This window comes from Bolinopsis microptera, chromosome 12, assembly GCF_026151205.1.
Source record: "Bolinopsis microptera isolate Bmic1 chromosome 12, MBARI_Bmic_1.0, whole genome shotgun sequence".
Taxonomy (NCBI): Eukaryota; Metazoa; Ctenophora; class Tentaculata; order Lobata; family Bolinopsidae; genus Bolinopsis; species Bolinopsis microptera.
Genome location: NC_087083.1, coordinates 13,918,688 through 13,941,205, shown reverse-complemented (window position 1 = coordinate 13,941,205; position 22,518 = coordinate 13,918,688). Strand labels below are relative to the sequence as shown.

General features: G+C 43.1%; 1 protein-coding gene across 1 annotated transcript; it reads right to left on the bottom strand.

The window, feature by feature from the left end:
• Window positions 1–9,869: 9,869 nt before the first annotated feature.
• On the bottom strand, window positions 9,870–12,951 carry LOC134823937 (uncharacterized). The gene is made up of 3 exons (XM_063835534.1): window positions 12,391–12,951; window positions 10,031–12,092; window positions 9,870–9,889 (listed from the first exon to the last, which is right to left on the bottom strand). Exons 1-3 carry the CDS (start codon window positions 12,949–12,951, stop codon window positions 9,870–9,872), a joined length of 2,643 nt encoding a protein of 880 aa, XP_063691604.1.
• Between the last annotated feature and the right edge of the window lie 9,567 nt (window positions 12,952–22,518).

Below are 22,518 nucleotides of genomic sequence, written 5' to 3'. Positions count from 1 at the left end.
TCCAGTCCAACCTCTTAGACAACTTTAAAAGCCTCATAATGCTCAAAGGAAATGGGGCCATCATGAACTCATTCCATGCAACAGAATTTGGAAAGTACCTCACAGAATCCTTTCAACTTCGAAATCCTCCTAAAAAGAAGTCCTAGTCATCATTTACCGTCTCTCACTCATCTTCATTAACCCATATCCATGATTTGTTTCCTTTCATTGGCTTTCCTTGAACAAATTGCATAGCCTCCTTTCTTTTTTACTCGTATTTACTTGTTACGTAGTTACAAGTGTTATATAGTGTATCTTTATATTTACCTGGTGCGGGTATGTAGTAGTCAGAAGCTGTGTCCAAGGAATTGAATTCAATCTGCTCCACTTTTTTACTCCACTTCTCGCTCCAGCGACTGCCACTACACGTCTGATCTGACATGGTAATATCCACTACTTTTACCTCGTTACAGTGCACCGTTATTCTTGGTCCAGAGAACTTAGTGATCTTCCATGTTTTATTCACGTCACTAGGAAGGGTGGAGGCAAGAGGAGAGTAGTCGTTCATGCAGTACGTAATTGTGTACCTTGGGGGAGAGGTGAACTTGAGTAAGAAAATCCCTACTACTCCCTCTGTGGTGTAGAACCACACATACACCAACTCCTCACTCCCATCAGTACTATTTGTCCGTATCTCTAGCGGAGTCCTTGTCAGGTTGTGAGGTATTTTTACTCCACGTGTGATCACTGGTTTCCAAGTTCCTGTAAAACAGTATTCTTTATGAGTTCCATTTATTATGAAGCCGGGTTGACCATATAAGCCAGTGCTGAGAACGAGACAACTTAGTTTTCTTGATACAACGCCTATTCAACTTAAAAAATTGTATTATATTATATTGGTGACCAGGAATAGCAATTGACTGGAGATTAATGGAGATGAGCGGACTCAAGCAGATGGTACATGGATTTTCATGCTTATTTAATGTTACTTATCTATCGTTGTTTTACTTATATTTGCAGTAAATGGTCCAATATTAAGGAAGCCTAAAAATTTTGTTATCATTGACGAGAAGAATAGAAAAAAATTACTGTTTTTCGAAACTACCGTAATGAGAATTCCGTGAACATAGTGACAAAGAGATTTTGAAATATTAGGAACGTTCTATGATTTACCACGGGCCCACGGCACTCAAAAATGGTGGACCATACTATTACTGCTCGAATTATAGGCATGCTTAGTCGTCTGTCAGCCTTTATTTGCAGATAGTCAATATATCACAGCTCACACGTAAGATTTTATCAATCTTATGTCGTAAACGATAACATATTTGAATTATTTTTCGTCGAGATATGCATTAGAATCTAATTTATAAACTTCTTCTCCGTCAGTACCAATAGGAGGAGGATAAAAATAAAGAATCTCATAAGGCCTTTATAGGCCAAAGTTATCTTAGAATATTAGGAGATTGCTTGAAATTCTATGAAATTTATACAATAAGTTTACTACTGTTAGAGACTTATCGAATTATTATATAGATTATAGGGTTACTGATAGGAGGAGTCAGACAATAGCTACATGATATAATTATATGTGCGATGGATACAAAAACGATAATTTTAAATTCTTACCGTCGTTCGTATCAGCACTTGCAGTCCCAACTAGGAAGAGAAACGAAAACAATTTCAACATTCCTAATTTTAGAAGATTGGGGATTAACTGAGACAGATTAGAGGGACGCACGAGGGACACAGTTAAGGGGGTTTAAAGCAATTATATTTATAATGATTATTATTTAATAAAAGTTCTAAACAAGGGATACCTAGTTAAAAACGAGCGTGCTAAATCAATCTACAGACTACACTCGAACATTTTTCCTAAACATAGGGTTAAAATGCTCCCCTGGCGAGTTATCGACGCGTGACCACCATATAAGGAAGTTGGTATAATTTCATGTTAGGGTTAAGTTTTTATCATATCCTTCAGTTAGGGATTGGGTTAGGGTTATGGTTGGAGTTTTAAATAGTCCCTCGGGGCCATCTAGAAAACGTTTTTAAGTGAGTCACGTGATAGTAGAGTGTAGAGTGATTGATCATCATCCAGTTAAAAACAATGCCCAAGTCAAGCTTCACTGTAGTTTCTACCAATTTCTCTTATCATAAGCTAAATTACGGTCAAAGCAGAAAACAGTAAATATAAAAGTGGGCTGCTTTAAAACGAGAGCAGCTTGTACTGCTAGGCTGTTCCTTTGGCCTGTTCGTACTTTAATTCTTGGCCAAGGTCATATGGGACAAGCAACCGATGCAAAACAGAAAGACCACTGCTCGAGAAGGTGAAGATTATCAGGTTTCAGCGTGGCTCGGTCCAAATGGTATGGAAATCAGAGTACAACGAGGTTTACAACGAGCTTTTCCTTACAGACCGGAAGGAAACGGGGTTTCCTTCCGTTCTGCTCCATTTATGCGGCAGAAAGAAAAGAGATCGATCCGATTAGGGTCAATCATAGCTTTCCAACAAAATCAACAACGAGGTATAACTATAGCAAGCACTAAAAAGCAAGATATAGTTCAAAAACTTTGTAGAGATTTTGATTATTTATTTTCATTTACCATTTATCAATTATTTATGTACAGGATTATTTACAATTATGTCACATTTTTATACGCTTGTTTTTCTTTGCCTTGCGCGTCACGATATCAAGTTTCATCAATAATACGCAAACACCATGAACTATATATATGAGGACCAAAGCCTCATATTAATTTAATTGATCTTAAGAAAAGTAACTTATTTATTATTATCCCGTACAATCACCAATGTCTCCTCGTCAAAACAAGCGTCGAAATGCTGGTATAATTCCGATTCGAAATTTTAAGAGCATTTAGGAATTGCAGAGTTTAATTCTCGCTCGTTGCCACTATTTTATAATCCCCCGGGAGAAGGGAGTGTTTTCGTGTTCTTAAACCATCACCAATCAATTTGTCGTAAAATTTTAGGTCAGAATGTTCGCAGATAAAATTGATCCCACTGGCACTTCTAATGTTGGTGCTCTTAAGCACTTTTCTAAGAAAACGACATTTTCAATTTCAAATTTTTTGTTTCAGCGTGTCCCAATATTACAACCATCATGGTGTTTCATCACAATAGTTTTAGACTAATTTGTTGTCATATTTTCGATGACCAATGGTCTGAACGGGTAATTTTCATCAAAAGATGCAGTTTCTGCCGATGTGGCTGTACTATATAATAAAAGCACTTTTCTAAGAAATTCAAACTATAAGTTGTGATTAAATTTTGAGGCACTTTCCGAGAAGTTAAGGTGATGTCAAAACCTTGCCATAAGTCTCAAAAGTCGACAAAGCACCTTAAAAACATAGTAGGCGCAGTTTAAATTTGACAGCATCTAGCCCAGAGCAATTACAGAACTGAAATATTTAAATTCAATTTGCACAAAATGAATCTTGGTGTATTTAATAAAATATAAGTACTTTTGTCAGAAAACGGCAGAATAGACTATATAAGTGGCTAAGTGGCGCAGTTCGTTAGTCGACCTGCCTTACTCGTGATATGCTGCTCAATCACGAGGTTGCGGGTTCGATCCCCGCCTGTGCCACTAGCCATGGGGTGAGCGGCATTGCTGTTCTGCTAAGGGTTCCGATGGACCTATGCAGCCTCCCGGTCTACTCAGCCGAATGCTCGAGAAATCGTGTGTGATCTGAGGGTTAAATGAGGAGCTGTACATGATCTATACAGCGGAGCCACGGGCGAAGAAAGTGTGGTATAATACCTTAACCGTCGCTGGCCTTAGTTATCGACCCTTCGGGTTCCTGTAAGTGTTGGTGCCGGCCATGGATGTCCGAAGTAAAAGAAAAGGGTGGTTTTCATAGATGACCCTGCTGCCTTGCAGCTTAAGAACGTAAAGTAAAGTAAAGTAAGTAAATATGATAGCTATCGCTTATATCTAGCGCTAGTTGACGGAATATAACAATTATCGCTAGATTTTATTTCTATATCGAAATAAAATGTTGCGATTATATTAATTGTCATCTAGTGACAGTGCTGGTTAGCGTCAGTACTAATAGTAATACTATAACTCTATAAGAGTATAAGTATAATTGTATTAACGAGTAATATCGCAGAAACTGACGCCTGCGCTATACTAGCTGTAAGCTGACGAGTAATATCGCAAAATTGTAGTTCGATATTTTGCGCTAGCTACCGCTAGATAGCGATAACCATCACGTTACGATAATTAGCGCTATAGCTAGCGTTAGTTAGCGATAGCTATCGAATATCGCAGGCTCTTCAAACTAGCGCTAACTACCGCAAACTATCAGGTTCGCATAATCGCATAGCTAGCGCTGACTCCCTTACTTATACACTGTACAATAAGCTCTTGAAGCAGCAAATAAAATTGTGCTAGCCTAAAATGAGAGCACGGTCTCTACCCGATCATATTATAAATCTCATGTGTGCTGCGTGATTCAAGTGTGTCACGTGAGTCACATGATGAGCGTTGGCCAGGTCTGGGTAATCTCTTTCCGCAGAAGAGTTATAGCCGAATAACCTGATGACTTGAGAGAGACCAGGCAACCTACCACTGAATAAGTCAATAGCTTGTGAGACTTGGAGGGGGACCTTTGATATAGAGTTAAGAAATAGTGTACAAGATTTCAAAGCTTGAAGGTGAGATTTTGGACAAGCATTGTTTCCCGATGGATAATCGACGATTAACACAAAATAGCTCATTGTTGAATGGCTTGTGCGGGAGATCGATGACCCTCGTATTATGTTAATGAAATTATAGGAACATAACAGAATTCTCACCAAACCGATAACCGCACCGGTAACGAAATTATAGAAAATAGGGCACAATTAAAAGTGTAATTAAAATAATATTATAGTAACTGATATTTAACCCGTTAGCGAGTTTGTTACTCCGATCCCATTGGTACACGGATATTGTTGTATTCATCAAATAGGAGATAAGTCACCAGTTAAACTTAGTCTGAAAGTAGAAATGATGATTTAATCGCATCACAATTAATAACAATTGTGCTGATGAGAGTATTTTAAATCAATGGGAGGAGAGTACCGGGGTATGTTGATCGTGTTCATTGCAGGGATCGACCGGGGACGACATTTCACCGGGACCGGGGAATATTCAAAAACGATATGCTCGGGCCGGGATTAACCGGGATTTCGGAAGTTCGACGGGGCCTCGGGATATTTAGGTGAATTTAGCCGGGGCCGGGGCCAGGGCCAGAATTTGTTCACTCAATTTCGATAATTTTAGTACTCGCGGTTGATGTTAAATCTATTGATAATCTCAAATCATGTTACATGCATGAATTATTGATACATTCATTTTGTTTATCACAAACTTCTAAGATTTGTACTTAAATTCTATGAATTTATTAGCAAACTTTTCGAGTTTTTAAGCTGAAAATAACCAGTGAATTATACAAAATATTCTGGGAAAATCCCAGCAAATATGTGTTAAATAGCCGGGGCCGGGATTTTGAAAACAAATTCACGTACCGGGGCCGGGGAGAAAACGCAAATCCTAAAAGGAAGTTGCCGCATCACGTACATGGGGCCAAGGTGTTTCAAACGTTTTGTATCAAGTTATTATTATTACTGTTTTTATCAAATTATGACAATATTTTCTATCTGGTGATGACACTAAATCCGCGGTATAGGACTTGTGTCGAAAACCCAAGTCCTATACTTTTAAACAACTTCTTAATTATAGTAATAGGAAAACTAATGACGTTGCATTATTTTTTGAATCACATAGTGATAGAATATGTAGAACCTCAATTAATCAAAAATTGTCATTTTGCTCAATCTAATATTATTAAGTAGAGCCTGTCATGCTGGCTGTACTGGCTGTACTGGCTGTACTGGCTGTACTGGCTGTACTGGCTGTACTGGCTGTACTGGCTGTACTGGCTGTACTGGCTGTACTGGCTGTACTGGCTGTACTGGCTGTACTGGCTGTACTGGCTGTACTGGCTGTACTGGCTGTACTGGCTGTACTGGCTGTACTGGCTGTACTGGCTGTACTGGCTGTACTGGCTGTACTGGCTGTACTGGCTGTACTGGCTGTACTGGCTGTACTGGCTGTACTGGCTGTACTGGCTGTACTGGCTGTACTGGCTGTACTGGCTGTACTGGCTGTACTGGCTGTACTGGCTGTACTGGCTGTACTGGCTGCACTGGCTGTACTGGCTGTACTGGCTGTACTGGCTGTACTGGCTGTACTGGCTGTACTGGATGTACTGGCTGTACTGGCTGTACTGGCTGTACTGGATGTACTGGCTGTACTGGCTGTACTGGATGTACTGGATGTACTGGCTGTACTGGGTGTACTGGCTGTACTGGGTAATCTATTTCCGTAGAAGAGTTATAGCCGAATAACCTGATGACTTGAGAGAGACCAGGCAACCTACCACTGAATAAGTCAATAGCTTGTGAGACTTGGAGGGGGACCTTTGATATAGGCGTAAGAAATAGTGTAAAAGATTTCAAAGCTTGAAGGTGAGATTTTGGACAAGCATTGTTTCCCGATGGATAATCGACGATTAACACAAAATAGCTCATTGTTGAATGGCTTGTGCGGGAGATCGATGACCCTCGTATTATGTTAATGAAATTATAGGAACATAACAGAATTCTCACCAAACAGATAACCGCACCGGTAACGAAATTATAGAAAATAGGGCACAATTAAAAGTTTAATTAAAATAATATTATAGTAACTGATATTTAACCCGTTAGCGAGTTTGATACTCCCATTGGTACACGGATATGATATGGTTGTATTTATCAAATAGGAGATATAAGTCACCAGTTATAATCTCAGTCTGAGAGTTGAGACACAGTTAATAAACTGCGGAGTGACTAAAATGCTATACAGCAAAAAACAGAACGCTCCAACCAAACACTCCACCTACTGAACCTAACCACCCTAACAACTCTCTAGCTCTCTCTCTCATTCCCTCACTCCTCTTGGTGCACAAAAACCATTCTAACCTATGTATGTCCCCCCTACGGGTTCCACAAGCCCAACGGTACATAGTAAGACGAAAAACAGAGAAGCCTTGATTGCCAGATCAAGGACTGCATCAGTAGCAGCGAAATACGGATATACCTTCTCCCTTACAGTCAGCGAGCTGACAACTATCTGACTGTGTCTTTTAGGCCTTGCCACACCACCTTCGCTATTGCATCCGCTCGCCCGTATTCACTGACACATGCCACACCTGGGTTTAGTAGGTATGAAGATGTACGCATATTCACCCAAGATGCGGAGATGCCTCAGTTTAGCGAGTTGAGATACAACAGCAAACTCACAGGAGCATGGATCAGAATCATCAGTTACCAACCTGACACCGTTTCGGGGCTTTAATCGCAATACGGTTTCCTGTCAGGCGCCCCAGCAGTCCACCCTTGAACCACCATCTGATCCGAGAGTCACTTGAGGAGACCCGTTAGAGCTCGCAATTGGCGACGAGATAACGTTTATGGTACCTCTAGATGTTATAGTGAACTCTCAAGCTCCAACCTTCCTGAACTCCCACTCCCTCTTTCTCGATAACAAGTAAATCCATCTGGAACAGTGGGCTGCCTCTTTCCCGCTGTCCCGTACCAGCTTCTTCAGCTCTCTTCCCCTAAAACCAATCCTCCTCGCAGCTCTCTCCAAACTCTGTGCAACAACTCCCCTAGCTCCAACTTCGACTGCGGCATTATAACAGCACCAACCTTTCGCCTGAATCTCAGCCTGCAGACCGCTGTATCGGTCGAGCTTGTACTCGTGCGATTCAGCGATCCGCTCTTCAGATGGTACTGTTAGCTCCCACCAAATAACTGTCTTTGCCGATCTTGAGAATATCACAAGGTCCGGCCTCAGCCGTGTTTCCACAATCTCACTGGGAAACTTAAGCTGCCCCTCAAGGTCTGACAGCACTATCCAATCCCGATACCCACTCAGGATCCCAAAACCACAACTCTCCTTCCGGTCGTCTGTACCTGATTTTCTTTTCCCAGCAGGAACAAAATCAATGAACTGCCTTCCATCGCCGGCCTTGTTCTTATAAGTGTTCACTCGGCGATTACAATGGAAGACAACCTGTTCAGAGATCTGCTTCAGAACCTTGTCGTGCCGCCATCTATACCTTCCTTGACTAAGGGCCACCTTACACCCAGCCAAAATGTGCTGAATGGTGCCCATCCTCTCCTCACATAACTTGCACTTCCCATCCTCATCTTCACTCCACTTGGAAACCATAAAGGGAGTTAAGAGGGTGCCATACACAGCACTTAGCATGAACCCAATAAGTGAGTCACCATACTTAAAAAGTGTATGCCAGCTCAAATCCGTCTTCATTACGAGCTCTCTCCACTCACCCCACCTGCTCTGCATCTCCAGAGAACCTACTTGCACCTCCCTCTCTCTTTCAATGTTCTCCTTATTTTGACCCTCGTATTATGTTAATGAAATTATAGGAACATAACAGAATTCTCACCAAACAGATAACCGCACCGGTAACGAAATTATAGAAAATAGGGCACAATTAAAAGTTTAATTAAAATAATATTATAGTAACTGATATTTAACCCGTTAGCGAGTTTGATACTCCCATTGGTACACGGATATGATATGGTTGTATTTATCAAATAGGAGATATAAGTCACCAGTTATAATCTCAGTCTGAGAGTTGAGACACAGTTAATAAACTGCGGAGTGACTAAAATGCTATACAGCAAAAAACAGAACGCTCCAACCAAACACTCCACCTACTGAACCTAACCACCCTAACAACTCTCTAGCTCTCTCTCTTCAACCCTCATTCCCTCACTCCTCTTGGTGCACAAAAACCATTCTAACCTATGTATGTCCCCCCTAAATAATCAGTGAATTATACAAAATATTCTGGGAAAATCCCAGCAAATATGTGTTAAATAGCCGGGGCCGGGATTTTGAAAACAAATTCACGTACCGGGGCCGGGGAGAAAACGCAAATCCTAAAACTAAAAGGAATTTGCCGCATCACGTACATGGGGCCAAGGTGTTTCAAACGTTTTGTATCAAGTTATTATTATTACTGTTTTTATCAAATTATGGACAATATTTTCTATGATGACACTAAGTCCGCGGTATATACCTTATCGGACTTTATTTGATCGGACATTAATTGGATGCTGGAGGGCCTAGCGTTCATTTTCATGTCCGTTCAAATAATGTCCGTCAAGGTAGTTAAATTAAATACATTAAATGAATGCCTTCGACCGTTCATTTTAATGTCCGTTCAAAATTATATCCGTTCACGCAATGTCCGGTCAAATAACGTCCGATAAGGTAGGACTTGTGTCGAAAACCCAAGTACGGATTATCAAAATTAATACGTTGTACTTTTAAACGACATCGTAATTATAATTTATAGTTATAGGAAAACTTATGACGTTGCATCATTTTTTGAATCACATAGAATATGCAAAACCTCAATTATAAATCTACAATGCAATTTTCATTTTGCTCAATCTAATATCATTTAGTAAAGCCTGTACTGGCTGTATTGGGTAATCTATTTCCGTAGAAGAGTTATAGCCGAATAACCTGATGACTTGAGAGAAACCAGGCAACCTACCACTGAATAAATCAACAGCTTGTGAGACTTGCCGGGCGACCTTTGATATAGAGTTAAGAAATAGTGTAAACTGTAAAAGATGTCAAAGCTTGAAGGTGAGATTTTGGACAAGCATTGTTTCCCAATGGATAATTAAAATTAAATCGACGATTAACACAAAATAGCTCATTGCTGAACGGCTTGTGGGAGATCGATGACCCTCGTATTATGTTAATGAAATTAGGAACATACCAGAATTCTCACCAAACAGATAACCGCACTGGTAATTATAGAAAATAGGGCACAATTAAAAGTTTAGTTAAAATAATAATATAGTAACTGATATTTAACCCGTTAGCGAGTTTGATACTCCCATGATTGGTACACGGATATTGTTGTATTTATCAACTTAGTGACTGACTTAAGTCGGCTTCTTGGTCCGAGCAGCTATATACAATTCCTCGCCACACGTCGCGGTCAAGCATAACAGATCTTATCTCGTCAACACAGAAAAGGCTGGTGTCATTCTTTAGCATGTCCAGAAACGTAAGGTGGGGCCTCCCCGGTCTCCTGTATCCATGCTGAGGGTCCCAGAACAGAAGTTGGTTTGCCAGAAGGTCGTCATGCCTGGCTACATGTCCAGACAGTCTCATTCTTCTGGAGGCTATCATCGCTGATGGCTTGGGGATGTTGCCGTATAAATCACTGTTGTTGATGATTTGTGGCCAACGTATGTTCAAGGCCATCCGGAGCATTCTAGTGTAGCATCCATTGATCCGCTTAGTCATGGATTGGCTTATCGTCCAAGCTTCAGAGCCGTACAGGAGTACGGACTCAACCGTTGCTCGAAAGACACGGATCTTTAAGTCCCTGCGCATTCCAGACTTCCAGGTTGTCTTTAACTGATGACAGGCCCCCCATGCCTTTGCTTTCCTAACATCAAAGTCCTTCTCCGCACTCATTATTCTGCTTCCAAGGTAGACAAAGTCATCTACTTGCTCTATCTCCTGTCCACTTGCTGCTTTAATGACGGTAGAGCCAGACTCAGAGAGATTGACTCTGATGTACTTCGTCTTACTCTCGTTGAGGTGAAGTCCAACGGAGTTAGCAGCCAGCTCCACACTGAGGAGAAGATCTTGCGCTTGCTCTGCGGTGTCTGTTGTCAGTGCAAGATCGTCAGCAAAGTCGACATCTGTCACCTTAACTGCTGGGTATCTCCTGCTTCTTCTGGGGTTGACAGTGAAGCCCAGATCTTTGCCTCTAAGTGCTGTTGTCATCACATAGTCAATGACAATCACGAAGAGGTAGGGCGCCAGTGTATCTCCCTGCATAACTCCAGCAAGTATAAGGAAAGCTTCAGTCAGACCATCCTCCGTGATGACTCGTGCCATGGTGTCCTTGTACATAGCATCTATCAGCCTAACAATGGGCTCTGGTATCCCATATGCCAGGAGTATCTTCATCAATATACCCCTATGAATGCTATCAAAGGCCTTCTTAAAATCGATGAACAAGAGAAGGGCGGTCAGGTTTTTGTCTCTAGCCCCCTCCAAGATCCTCCTTAGACACAGAATGTGGCTGGTGGTACTGCGTCCCTCCCGAAATCCGTTTTGGTTGATCCTTAGGATTTTCTCCATCGCTGGTCTGATTCTGTTAAGGATCATACGATTCAGGGTCTTACTAACAATGGACGTAAGAGCGATTCCTCTGTAGTTATCCACTTTAGTTAGATTTCCTTTCTTTGGCACAGGCACGATGTTGAGTTGCCGCCATTGATCAGGGATTTTTCCATCAACCAGAGCGCTGTTACAGAACTCTAGAATCAGGTCGTCCATGTCAACTCTTTTGAGAATCTCTGGAGCTATGTCATCATCACCATAGGCCTTACCCTCCTTGATCTGCTTCCTCGCCTCCGCTAACTCCTCCCTGAAAAACAGACCTGTCTTTATATCCTGCTGGGGGTGGATGGTTTGGATAACTAGTTCCTGGTCAGGTACAGATGGTGGTTGACCCAGGAGCTTAGTGAAGTGGTCCTTCCAGCTCTTCAATCTCCCCTCTGCACTACCTCCATCAACCAGGCTGCATGGCTTGCTTTTCCTGCCATTTATGTCATTAATAAGGTCCCAGCTTTCCTTATTCTTGCACCTGTCAGCAGCAACCTCAGCCCGGCTGATCCGAGAAACAAGAGTCTCCTCCTCAACCTCTTTGTAGCTCTCTGCAAGTGCATCCTTACACTCCTTAACTACCTCTCTACTCTCCTCTGTAGGATTCTCATGATATGCGTCTTTGGCCTGAAACAGAGTTCTCCTCCTCTCCGATACCCTAGGATCTTGGGAGGGGTTGTTACGTTGTCTTCTTGGGATGGGCTTAAGCAACTTATGATTGGTTGCTTTCACGGCATCCATAAGCTTTCCGTACTGAATCGTGGGATCGTTCTGCTCTCTAGATTCTTCCTCCAGTAGCATAGAGAATCTGTTTTTCACCTCCACAGAATACAAGTACATAGACAAGTAGCTTTGTCTTGGTCGGCCTTGCTGTGCTCTACCGTGCGTAGGTTCCCATAAGCAAGGCCGACCAAGACAAAGCTACTTGTCTATGTTACTGAAGGAAGTTGGGACAAACTCTAAAGAGGAACTGCGAACCCTGATGCGGGACAGGGATATATGGAGGGGGTTTTCTGGCGTAGATCGGACTTAGCTCCGACATAGTAGTAGTAGTAGTAGTAGAATACAAGGCTTGCAACTCCTTATTCTCTTTGAGCAGTCTGTAGTCATATCTTACCACTTTAGGTGCATTGTGGCACTTTCGCAGGCTGAGTTTGACTGCACTAACTACTAGACGGTGGTCCGACCCAAGAGAGTTAAAAGAATTGGAGACAACAGTGTCCTTGACTGAGTTACGCCACTTCTTCCTTATCAGGATGTAATCAATCTGACTCTTGCTCAGTGTTCCGTCAGAGAGATGCGTCCATAGTTTACCGGGACGTTTCTGGAATCGGTGGTTTGTTGCCTCAAGGTTTCCCTCCAACAAAGTATCCCTGAGAAGCGATCTGTTTCTGTTGGATACTTGATGCCAGTACCAACCTGAATCCTCCTCATTCAATCTGCTAAGATGGGCGTTAAGATCACCAACAACCATTAGCAGATGATGGGCTGGTACCTCTCCTACTGCAGATCTTAGTCCCTCGTGAAAATCCTCTGCATCTTCATTTGATGCTGCTTCAGTGGGACTGTACACCGTTATTACTGTAAGCCGTGGGTTTCCATCAAAGGATATGAGAAAAATTCGCTTCCCAAACGATTTCATGAGACTCACTGCTTTGTAGGCCTGCTTGGTCAGCATAAACCCAACTCCACCAGTAGCAGCTTGTCGGGTGTTTCTCCAAGCAGGTGTGGTCACCAGGCACACACCCTTCTCAAAACTCTGGATCTTGATCTCCTCCTCATGCACAATCCGGTGCTCCTGCACCCCTAAAACACCAAACAGAGCTCACCGCCATCATTGAAGCTTGCAAATATCTCTCTACCTATACCAACACACATATCATCATATGGTCTGACAGTCTCTCATCTATACAAGCTATCTCTGCGCTTTCAACGCGGAGTAGAACTACAAGAGACTGTTACGACTCTCTCAATGCACTCGGATCCAACAACACGCTAGAGATACGATGGATTGCAGCACACATCGGATTGTGGGGGAACGAAGCTGGCCAAGCTTGGTACAATCAGTGAATCCACTTTGAAGTGTCCAATTCCACAATCCTACATCAAGCGTCAAATCGACAACAAAGTCAACAGACTAAATCAGGAAACTTGGTTAACAGACGGTCCCAGACACACCAAACTGACACTCGGCCACAAGCACGCCAAAATCATCAAAAACCTCAACACTACACTCAGCAACAACAGACAAGATTGCAGAACTGCAGTTCACCTCATCACGGGTCACTGCGGCTTAAACAAACACCTTCACACCATTTGCAAATCGAACACCAGTGCTTGTCCTATGTGCGGCGACGGAGAGGAAACTGTCTCACACTTCCTTGGACAGTGTCCGGCTATTCAATAGTGAACGTACGGAACGTTCACTAAAAATAGTTTGTGAACGCGTTCGCTAAAAGATTTTAACGTTCGGAACATAAGGAACGTTAATCAGATTTAAAATATTAACACGTCGACACGCCATCCGGCCATCGTTTCCCGCAAATTTACATATTGAGCTGGACCAAGGAAACATTGTCGAATTGTAACAAAATAGTTACAAATGTGAAGAATCACGACATGATTCTAAAAACGTTTAGAACCCATTCTCATGTCAATTTGCTAAAACCAGGGGAAACTCGGTTTGCCACCCAGTTTATTATTTTAGAGAGACTGAAGGGTTCCAAGGATACTTTGATTAAGACTTATATTGATCCAACCCTTACTGAGTCTGTTAGCAATAAAAGTAATGCATACAAGAATTTGTTTGAGTGCGCTAAAGATTTAGTGTTTGACCCCCATTTCTGGATAGAAGTCGACTATTTATGCTCAATTCTCGAGCCGATAATAGTCTTGCTTAGATTTTCAGACAATAGTCTTAAGATTCCTGTTGGTTTCATCGGTGTAATTTATTACAAATATTATCTGTTCACCTCAAAATTAGCAAATTTTGCTTTCCGCAATAGAAACCATAAAAGTGATATGGTTAGTATTGCCAACAAAAGGTGGCTCAAGCTCCATTCCCCCCTACATTCAGTAGGGTTTAGTGTTCACCCGGCTTATCAGGGATATGATCAGCACACGAATCAGGATGTCTGGAAAGAGTTTCTAGATGTCATGGACACGTGGTGTGACGGCGCAAACAAGAAGAAGATACTTTCGCAGTATACGTTCTACCGAGAGAAAAGAGGCTTATTCTCTACTGACGCTGCCTCAAGTTTTAGCCAAGATTCTGACGATCCAGTCTCTTGGTGGAGCAACTTCGGTTGCGAGGTACCCGAACTACAGAGTTTTGCAATGAAAGCGCTGTCGCAACAGCCTCACCCTGTGAGACGAATTGGAGCTTGTTCGACTGGGTGATAAACAAAAAAAGAAACCGCCTCACAGTTGACAAGCAGCGAGACCTTATTTATGTTAACGCAAGTTTGCGTCTTATGAACAATTCACGAATTAAGGAGCAAAAATTTCATTACTATTTGCTATACTAGTGACTTATTTTTATTCATTATTGTTTATTTACTGTCTAATTCCGACAACATGGTTTTATCTCATTGTATCCATCTAAAGTTAAAAACTATCGGAAAAATTATCAAAATATTGACTAACGTTCACTAACGTTCACTAACGTTCACTACAAAATGATTGGAACGTACGTTCAGTACGACTAAGTTCAGCGTTCACTACAACTAAAGGCTATTGCCCAAATTAGAGGTCAATATTTCCAGGACTTCTACCTCTCTGTCAATGACATATTCGACAACCAACACATTACCACAATTGTCAATTTCGCAAACCGCACCAAACGATTAATTGTGCCGGAAGAGCTGGATCAGACCGGGGTGACTTAAAGTATTATCTCATATGCTGTCTCGTCTCGTTTTACTTTTCCAAACCCAGCTGGCATTTAAGCGTATCATTGTGACTCATATCACTTCTTACACCATCCGTCACCATTCACTCTGATTTCACCGGCAACCTTCCCCATGGTTGCTACACCCCAGAGGTAGGCAGAGCATCTCAATGCTATCCTCTCGTGGGCTATCTTGGCCCAGCCTCTCTTTAAAAAAATAATTTAAAAAAAACCCCTAAAACTGCAACTCTATAACTCTCAAGGAAGAGCGATGCTAACTTTATCCTCTTATACTGTTCCCTAACAGTACGAACGTTCAGTGTCCCGATGAAAGTTTTCCTACTACACGACACAACACTGCCACTATTACTGCACTTCTTTTCCGGTTCTGTACTTATCCTGTTGTGTTGTGTTGGGTACGACAGTACATCATCGCCTGGCCCTCCCAGATTGGGTTTTAAGCCAACCAAGTCATAAAACTGCCGACCCTCCACAAGATTCGTGTTAGGGGCTTTAACCCTAGTGCTGTTTAAATTCATCATAGCTGTTTTTCAAATAGCTAAATGACCCCATGGAGTCCCCTCCATGGTGGCAAATGGTCATTTCCCAAAGCCACGCTACCGGAACATTTGGGTTTGAACCGCAGGAACATCAACTTGAGTTGAACTTTTTATCAGACTTGAACCAATCGAACTGTCTGCTCAGGGTAAATGATGTGGTGAGTTCTTCTTCTTCTTCTTTTTCTTCTCCGACACTACCCGAAGGTAGCCACTCCTGTCCCTGAGCTAGGGGGGCTAGGGTGTCAGCATAAGCTAAACTTTTGCAGGAGCTAGCCCTCTCCCTGACTGCCCGTTACCGTGGGGTATGGGGGGTCATCCTTTCCACCAGAGCGTGGTCCAATCATTTGGGTCGTAGTGGAAAGTCAGAGGATATAATGACCAACACTTCCAGCTGATGCTCCACACCTCTCTTCTTCAGAGGCTAGGAGTTCGAGAGACAACTGGCGTTCCTATCTTGTCTCTCCGGGGGTCAGCTATCTACCCGTCGCCCATCCTAATTCTTGCCTGGAGTTCACCACCATCCATCGTCCAGTATCCAGTCTTCACCACGTGGAGGCATCAGGAGGACTTGTTGCAGAGAGGCTAAGGTCGACTCTTTCGACTAGGTACTGACAGAGAGGCACTAGCGGGGTACCTCCGATTCACAGCCCTGGCTTTTATTATAGTGAGAGCACAGAACTGCTAGTCAGCGGTGATCTTTTTGATCACCTACGCATCTACAACCATTAGAAGAAATAGGAGATAAGTCACCAGTTAAACTCAGTCTGAAAGTAGAAATGATGATTTAATCGCATCACAATTAATAACAATTGCTGATGAGGATATTATAAATCAATGGGAGCTAGGAGAGTACCGGGGTATGTTGATCGTGTTCATTGCAGGGATCGACCGGGGACTAAATTTCACCGGGACCGGGGAATATTCAAAAACGATATGCTCGGGCCGGGATTAACCGGGATTTCAGAAGTTCGACGGGGCTGGGGGCCGGGAAATTTAGGGCCGGAATTTGTTCACTCAATTTCGATTTTTCTAGTACTCGCGGTTGACGTTAAACTTAAATCTATTGATAATCTCAAATCATGTTACATGCATGAAATATTGATAAATTTATTTTGTTTATCACAATCTTCTAAGATTTGAAATTAAATTTTATGAATTTATTAGCAAACTTTTCTAGTTTTTAACCTGAAAATAACCAGTGAATTATACAAAATAATTTGGGAAAATCCCAGCAAATATGTGTTAAATAGCCGGGGCCGGGATTTTGAAAACAAATTCACCAGGGCCGGGGAGAAATCCTAAAAGGAAGTTGCTGCATCACGTACATGGGGCCAAGGTGTTTCAAACTTTTTGTACCAAGTTACTATTATTACTGTTTTTATCAAATTATGGACAATATTTTCTATCGGGTGATGACACTAAGTCCGCGGTATACATACCTTATCGGACTTTATTTGATCGGAAATTAATTGGACGCTGGAAGGCCTAGCGTTCATTTTCATGTCCGTTCAAATAATGTCCGTCAAGGTAGTTAAATTAAATACATTAAATGAATGCCTTCGACCGTTTATTTTAATGTCCGTTCAAAATTATATCCGTTCACGCAATGTCCGGTCAAATAACGTCCAAAAACCCAAGTACGGATCATCAAAATTAATACGTTGTACTTTTAAACGACGTCTTAATTATAATTTATAGTTACTAGCAGGAACCCGTATAACCCTAAAATGGTGTCAAGACTCAAAATACTAAAATAATTATTACCTATTTAATTGGCGTTTTTGACACCACTTGGGGGTCCAAATTTTCGGCTCTAAAATCATTATTCCTTGGCCAATTTTTTATTTTTTCATGCTGATTTGAAGGCCATTAAAGCATTTGACCCAGCCAACAAAAGTTCCAGTTGTATATCTTTTACGGTTTATGCGGAAAGTCGCGTTAAAGTTGATGCCGTGGTGTCAGTAAAATGGCACAGATATATATATATATATCGTCTCGCTTTATATATAGTAAGATAGGAAAACTTATGACGTTGCATCATTTTTTGAATTACATGGAATATGTAGAACCTCAATTAATCAAAAAATTTCATTTTTCTCAATCAAATATCATTTAGTAGAGCCTGTACTGACTCTACTGGCTGTACTGGCTGTACTGGCTGTACTGGCTGTACTGGCCGTACTGGCCGTACTAGCTGTACTGGCTGTACTGGATGTACTGGATGTACTGGCTGTACTGGCTGCACTGGCTGTACTGGCTGTACTGGCTGCACTGGCTGTACTGGCTGTACTGGCTGCACTGGCTGTACTGGCTGTACTGGATGTACTGGCTGTACTGGCTGTACTGGCTGTACTGGCTGTAGTGGCTGTACTGGCTGTACTGGCTGTACTGGCTGTACTGGCTGTACTGTGTGTACTGGCTGTACTGGCTGTACTGGCTGTACTGGCTGTACTGGCTGTACTGGCTGTACTGGCTGTACTGGCTGTACTGGCTGTACTGGCTGTACTGGCTGTACTGGCTGTACTGGCTGTACTGGCTGTACTGGCTGTACTGTCTGTACTGGCTGTACTGGCTGTACTGGCTGTACTGGATGTACTGGCTGTACTGGCTGTACTGGCTGTACTGGCTGTACTGGCTGTACTGGCTGTACTGGCTGTACTGGCTGTACTGGCTGTACTGGCTGTACTGGCTGTACTGGATGTACTGGATGTACTGGCTGTACTGGCTGCACTGGCTGTACTGGCTGTACTGGCTGCACTGGCTGTACTGGCTGTACTGGATGTACTGGCTGTACTGGCTGTACTGGCTGCACTGGCTGTACTGGCTGTACTGGCTGTACTGGCTGTACTGGCTGTACTGGCTGTAGTGGCTGTACTGGCTGTACTGCTGAAATGCGGAAAGTCGCGTTAAAGTTGATGCCGTGGTGTCAGTAAAATGGCACAGATATATATATATATATCGTCTCGCTTTATATATAGTAAGATAGGAAAACTTATGACGTTGCATCATTTTTTGAATTACATGGAATATGTAGAACCTCAATTAATCAAAAAATTTCATTTTTCTCAATCAAATATCATTTAGTAGAGCCTGTACTGACTCTACTGGCTGTACTGGCTGTACTGGCTGTACTGGCTGTACTGGCCGTACTGGCCGTACTAGCTGTACTGGCTGTACTGGATGTACTGGATGTACTGGCTGTACTGGCTGTACTGGCTGTACTGGCTGTACTGGCTGTACTGGCTGTACTGGATGTACTGGATGTACTGGATGTACTGGCTGTACTGGCTGCACTGGCTGTACTGGCTGTACTGGCTGCACTGGCTGTACTGGCTGTACTGGATGTACTGGCTGTACTGGCTGTACTGGCTGCACTGGCTGTACTGGCTGTACTGGCTGTACTGGCTGTACTGGCTGTACTGGCTGTAGTGGCTGTACTGGCTGTACTGGCTGTACTGGCTGTACTGGCTGTACTGGCTGTACTGGCTGTAGTGGCTGTACTGGCTGTACTGGCTGTACTGGCTGTACTGGCTGTACTGGCTGTACTGGCTGTACTGGCTGTACTGGCTGTACTGGCTGCACTGGCTGCACTGGCTGTACTGGCTGTACTGGCTGTACTGGCTGTACTGGCTGTACTGGCTGTACTGGCTGTACTGGCTGTACTGGCTGTACTGGCTGTACTGGCTGCACTGGCTGTACTGGCTGTACTGGATGCACTGGCTGTACTGGCTGTACTGGCTGTAGTGGCTGTACTGGCTGTACTGGATGCACTGGCTGTACTGGCTGTACTGGCTGTAGTGGCTGTACTGGCTGTACTGGCTGTACTGGCTGTACTGGCTGTACTGGCTGTACTGGCTGTACTGGCTGTACTGGCTGTACTGGCTGTACTGGCTGTACTGGCTGTACTGGCTGTACTGGCTGTACTGGCTGTACTGGCTGTACTGGCTGTACTGGCTGTACTGGCTGTAGTGGCTGTACTGGCTGTACTGGCTGTACTGGCTGTACTGGCTGTACTGTGTGTACTGGCTGTACTGGCTGTACTGGCTGTACTGGCTGTACTGGCTGTACTGGCTGTACTGGCTGTACTGGCTGTACTGGCTGTACTGGCTGTACTGGCTGCACTGGCTGCACTGGCTGTACTGGCTGTACTGGCTGTACTGGCTGTACTGGCTGTACTGGCTGTACTGGCTGTACTGGCTGTACTGGCTGTACTGGCTGCACTGGCTGTACTGGCTGTACTGGATGCACTGGCTGTACTGGCTGTACTGGCTGTAGTGGCTGTACTGGCTGTACTGGATGCACTGGCTGTACTGGCTGTACTGGCTGTACTGGCTGTACTGGCTGTACTGGCTGTACTGGCTGTACTGGCTGTACTGGCTGTACTGGCTGTACTGGCTGTACTGGCTGTACTGGCTGTACTGGCTGTACTGGCTGTACTGGCTGTACTGGCTGTACTGGCTGTACTGGCTGTACTGGCTGTACTGGCTGTACTGGCTGTACTGGCTGTACTGGCTGTACTGGCTGTACTGGCTGTACTGGCTCTACTGGCTCTACTGGCTGTACTGGCTGTACTGGCTGTACTGGCTGTACTGGCTGTACTGGCTGTACTGGCTGTACTGGCTGTACTGGCTGTACTGGCTGTACTGGCTGTACTGGCTGTACTGGCTGTACTGGCTGTACTGGCTGTACTGGCTGTACTGGCTGTACTGGCTGTACTGGCTGTACTGGCTGTACTGGCTGTACTGGCTGTACTGGCTGTACTGGCTGTACTGGCTGTACTGGATGTACTGGCTGTACTGGCTGTACTGGCTGCACTGGCTGTACTGGCTGTACTGACTCTACTGGCTGTACTGGCTGTACTGGCTGTACTGGCTGTACTGGCCGTACTGGCCGTACTGGCTGTACTGGCTGTACTGGCTGCACTGGCTGTACTGGCTGTACTGGCTGTACTGGCTGTACTGGCTGTACTGGCTGTACTGGCTGTACTGGCTGTAGTGGCTGTACTGGCTGTACTGGCTGTACTGGCTGTACTGGATGTACTGGCTGTACTGGCTGTACTGGCTGTACTGGCTGTACTGGCTGCACTGGCTGTACTGGCTGTACTGGCTGTACTGGCTGTACTGGATGTACTGGCTGTACTGGCTGTACTGGCTGTACTGGCTGTACTGGCTGTACTGGCTGTACTGGCTTTACTGGCTGTACTGGCTGTACTGGCTGTACTGGATGTACTGGCTGTACTGGCTGTACTGGCTGTACTGGCTGTACTGGCTGTACTGGCTGTACTGGCTGTACTGGTTGTACTGGCTGTACTGGCTGTACTGGCTGTTCTGGCTGTACTGGCTTCTTTCCTGTTTATACCAACCCTTCATTGAACCTTGCATTTCTATAAGTTTCAAATTTGTTGCTTTCTAGAGTCTAGCTTGGATCATCAGTTTTATATTTTCTGCCATTTCAAGTAGGGCGTTGACTTTGCCTACGAAATGTTTGTAAGCTTAATTCCCCGTGAATAAAATTACAGATCTATTGTTAGGTGACTATAAGATATGGGTGCATGATATGGAACCGGCTCAAAGACGTGGACTATCACTGAGGAGAGTAATTTAGTCAAGAATATTCAAAAGTAAAACCCGAGATGAAGATTAACTCGCGTGTATTCTAATGCTGGACCAAATGTTAGTATCCCAAGGGTCCTGGGTTCTTGAATTAAATATGTATATTTCAACATTCAGAAAGCCCAGAAGATGTGAGAGTCCTAAAAATGATTTGATGATATAAATCTATGTATTGTGCATTCTTTATTAATTACAAATTTACATTATAGATTTACAACTTATTGTCATCAGACAGGACGTGTTTTATAAGTTGATTTCACTATTTTAGCGTTTTTCCTGTTACGAAATGAAACAGTCCATTTTAAATAAGGTTGAAAAATGGTAATAAGGCATCATAGATATTTTAATATTATCAAAAATGTTCTTTAAGATGTCAATCAATGAAATGAACTTTACGATCACTTAAAGCGAATTAAGCAGTAGCACTTAACTCGAAAACCAAAGTTGAAATGTTTATCGATACTAAAACTAGGTAGATACTTAAATAAAATATACGGATCAGGGTTTCAATTTAACCACTGCTCAAATGAAAAGTATACGATGGAAAATAAAAGAGGTGTATCATATTCTTCAATTTTCATATAATTAATACATTGGCTTAACTAATAAATCATCAAAAATTGAACAATGTTCTGGTCCTTGTGGTTGTACCTAATACCTATCATCGAGTCATGCCTAATTGAAGATTAAGACTAGATAGGGGACTAAATAGATCCTGCACCCTTTGAACATCCTCGATCTGCTTGAATCTCAAAAATTGCGATCTGTGGGCCAGTCTTACAAGTCAGACGTACCAAAGCTACTTCAGCGGGTGAGTTATGTCAAATTGAAGGTTAAAACTGGATCTGTAGGAGTCATTTAAGCGCCTACGAATAAGTTTCCTTCGGTAATTTGTCGAGCTGAACATCCTGCACCCTTTGAACGTCCGTGATTTGCTTGAATCTTTAAAATAACGAGCTGGAGGCCAGTCTTACTCTTACAGGTTTTATTCCGACGTATCACTTATATCAGAGCTACTTGAGCTAGTATTATAGTGAGTAATAGTTATGTCAAACTTAAGGTTAAGACTCAAAAACTGGATCTCTAGGAGTCATTTTAGGGCCTACGAATAAGTTTCTTTCGGTAATTTGTCGAGCTGAACATCCTGCACCCTTTGAACATCCTCAATTTGCTTTATTCTCAAA

What these genes read in the sequence shown, in the direction of transcription:
- LOC134823937 (XM_063835534.1), bottom strand. Translation starts at nt 12,951, where the DNA reads ATGCTGACCAAGCAGGCCTACAAAGCAGTGAGTCTCATGAAATCGTTT. An exon ending in GCCACAATGCACCTAAAGTG is followed by an intron (nt 12,093 to 12,390) that starts GTAAGATATGAC and finishes TATTCTGTGGAG; the next exon opens with GTGAAAAACAGATTCTCTAT. An exon ending in GGACCAAGAAGCCGACTTAA is followed by an intron (nt 9,890 to 10,030) that starts GTCAGTCACTAA and finishes TATAATTACCAG; the next exon opens with TGCGGTTATCTGTTTGGTGA.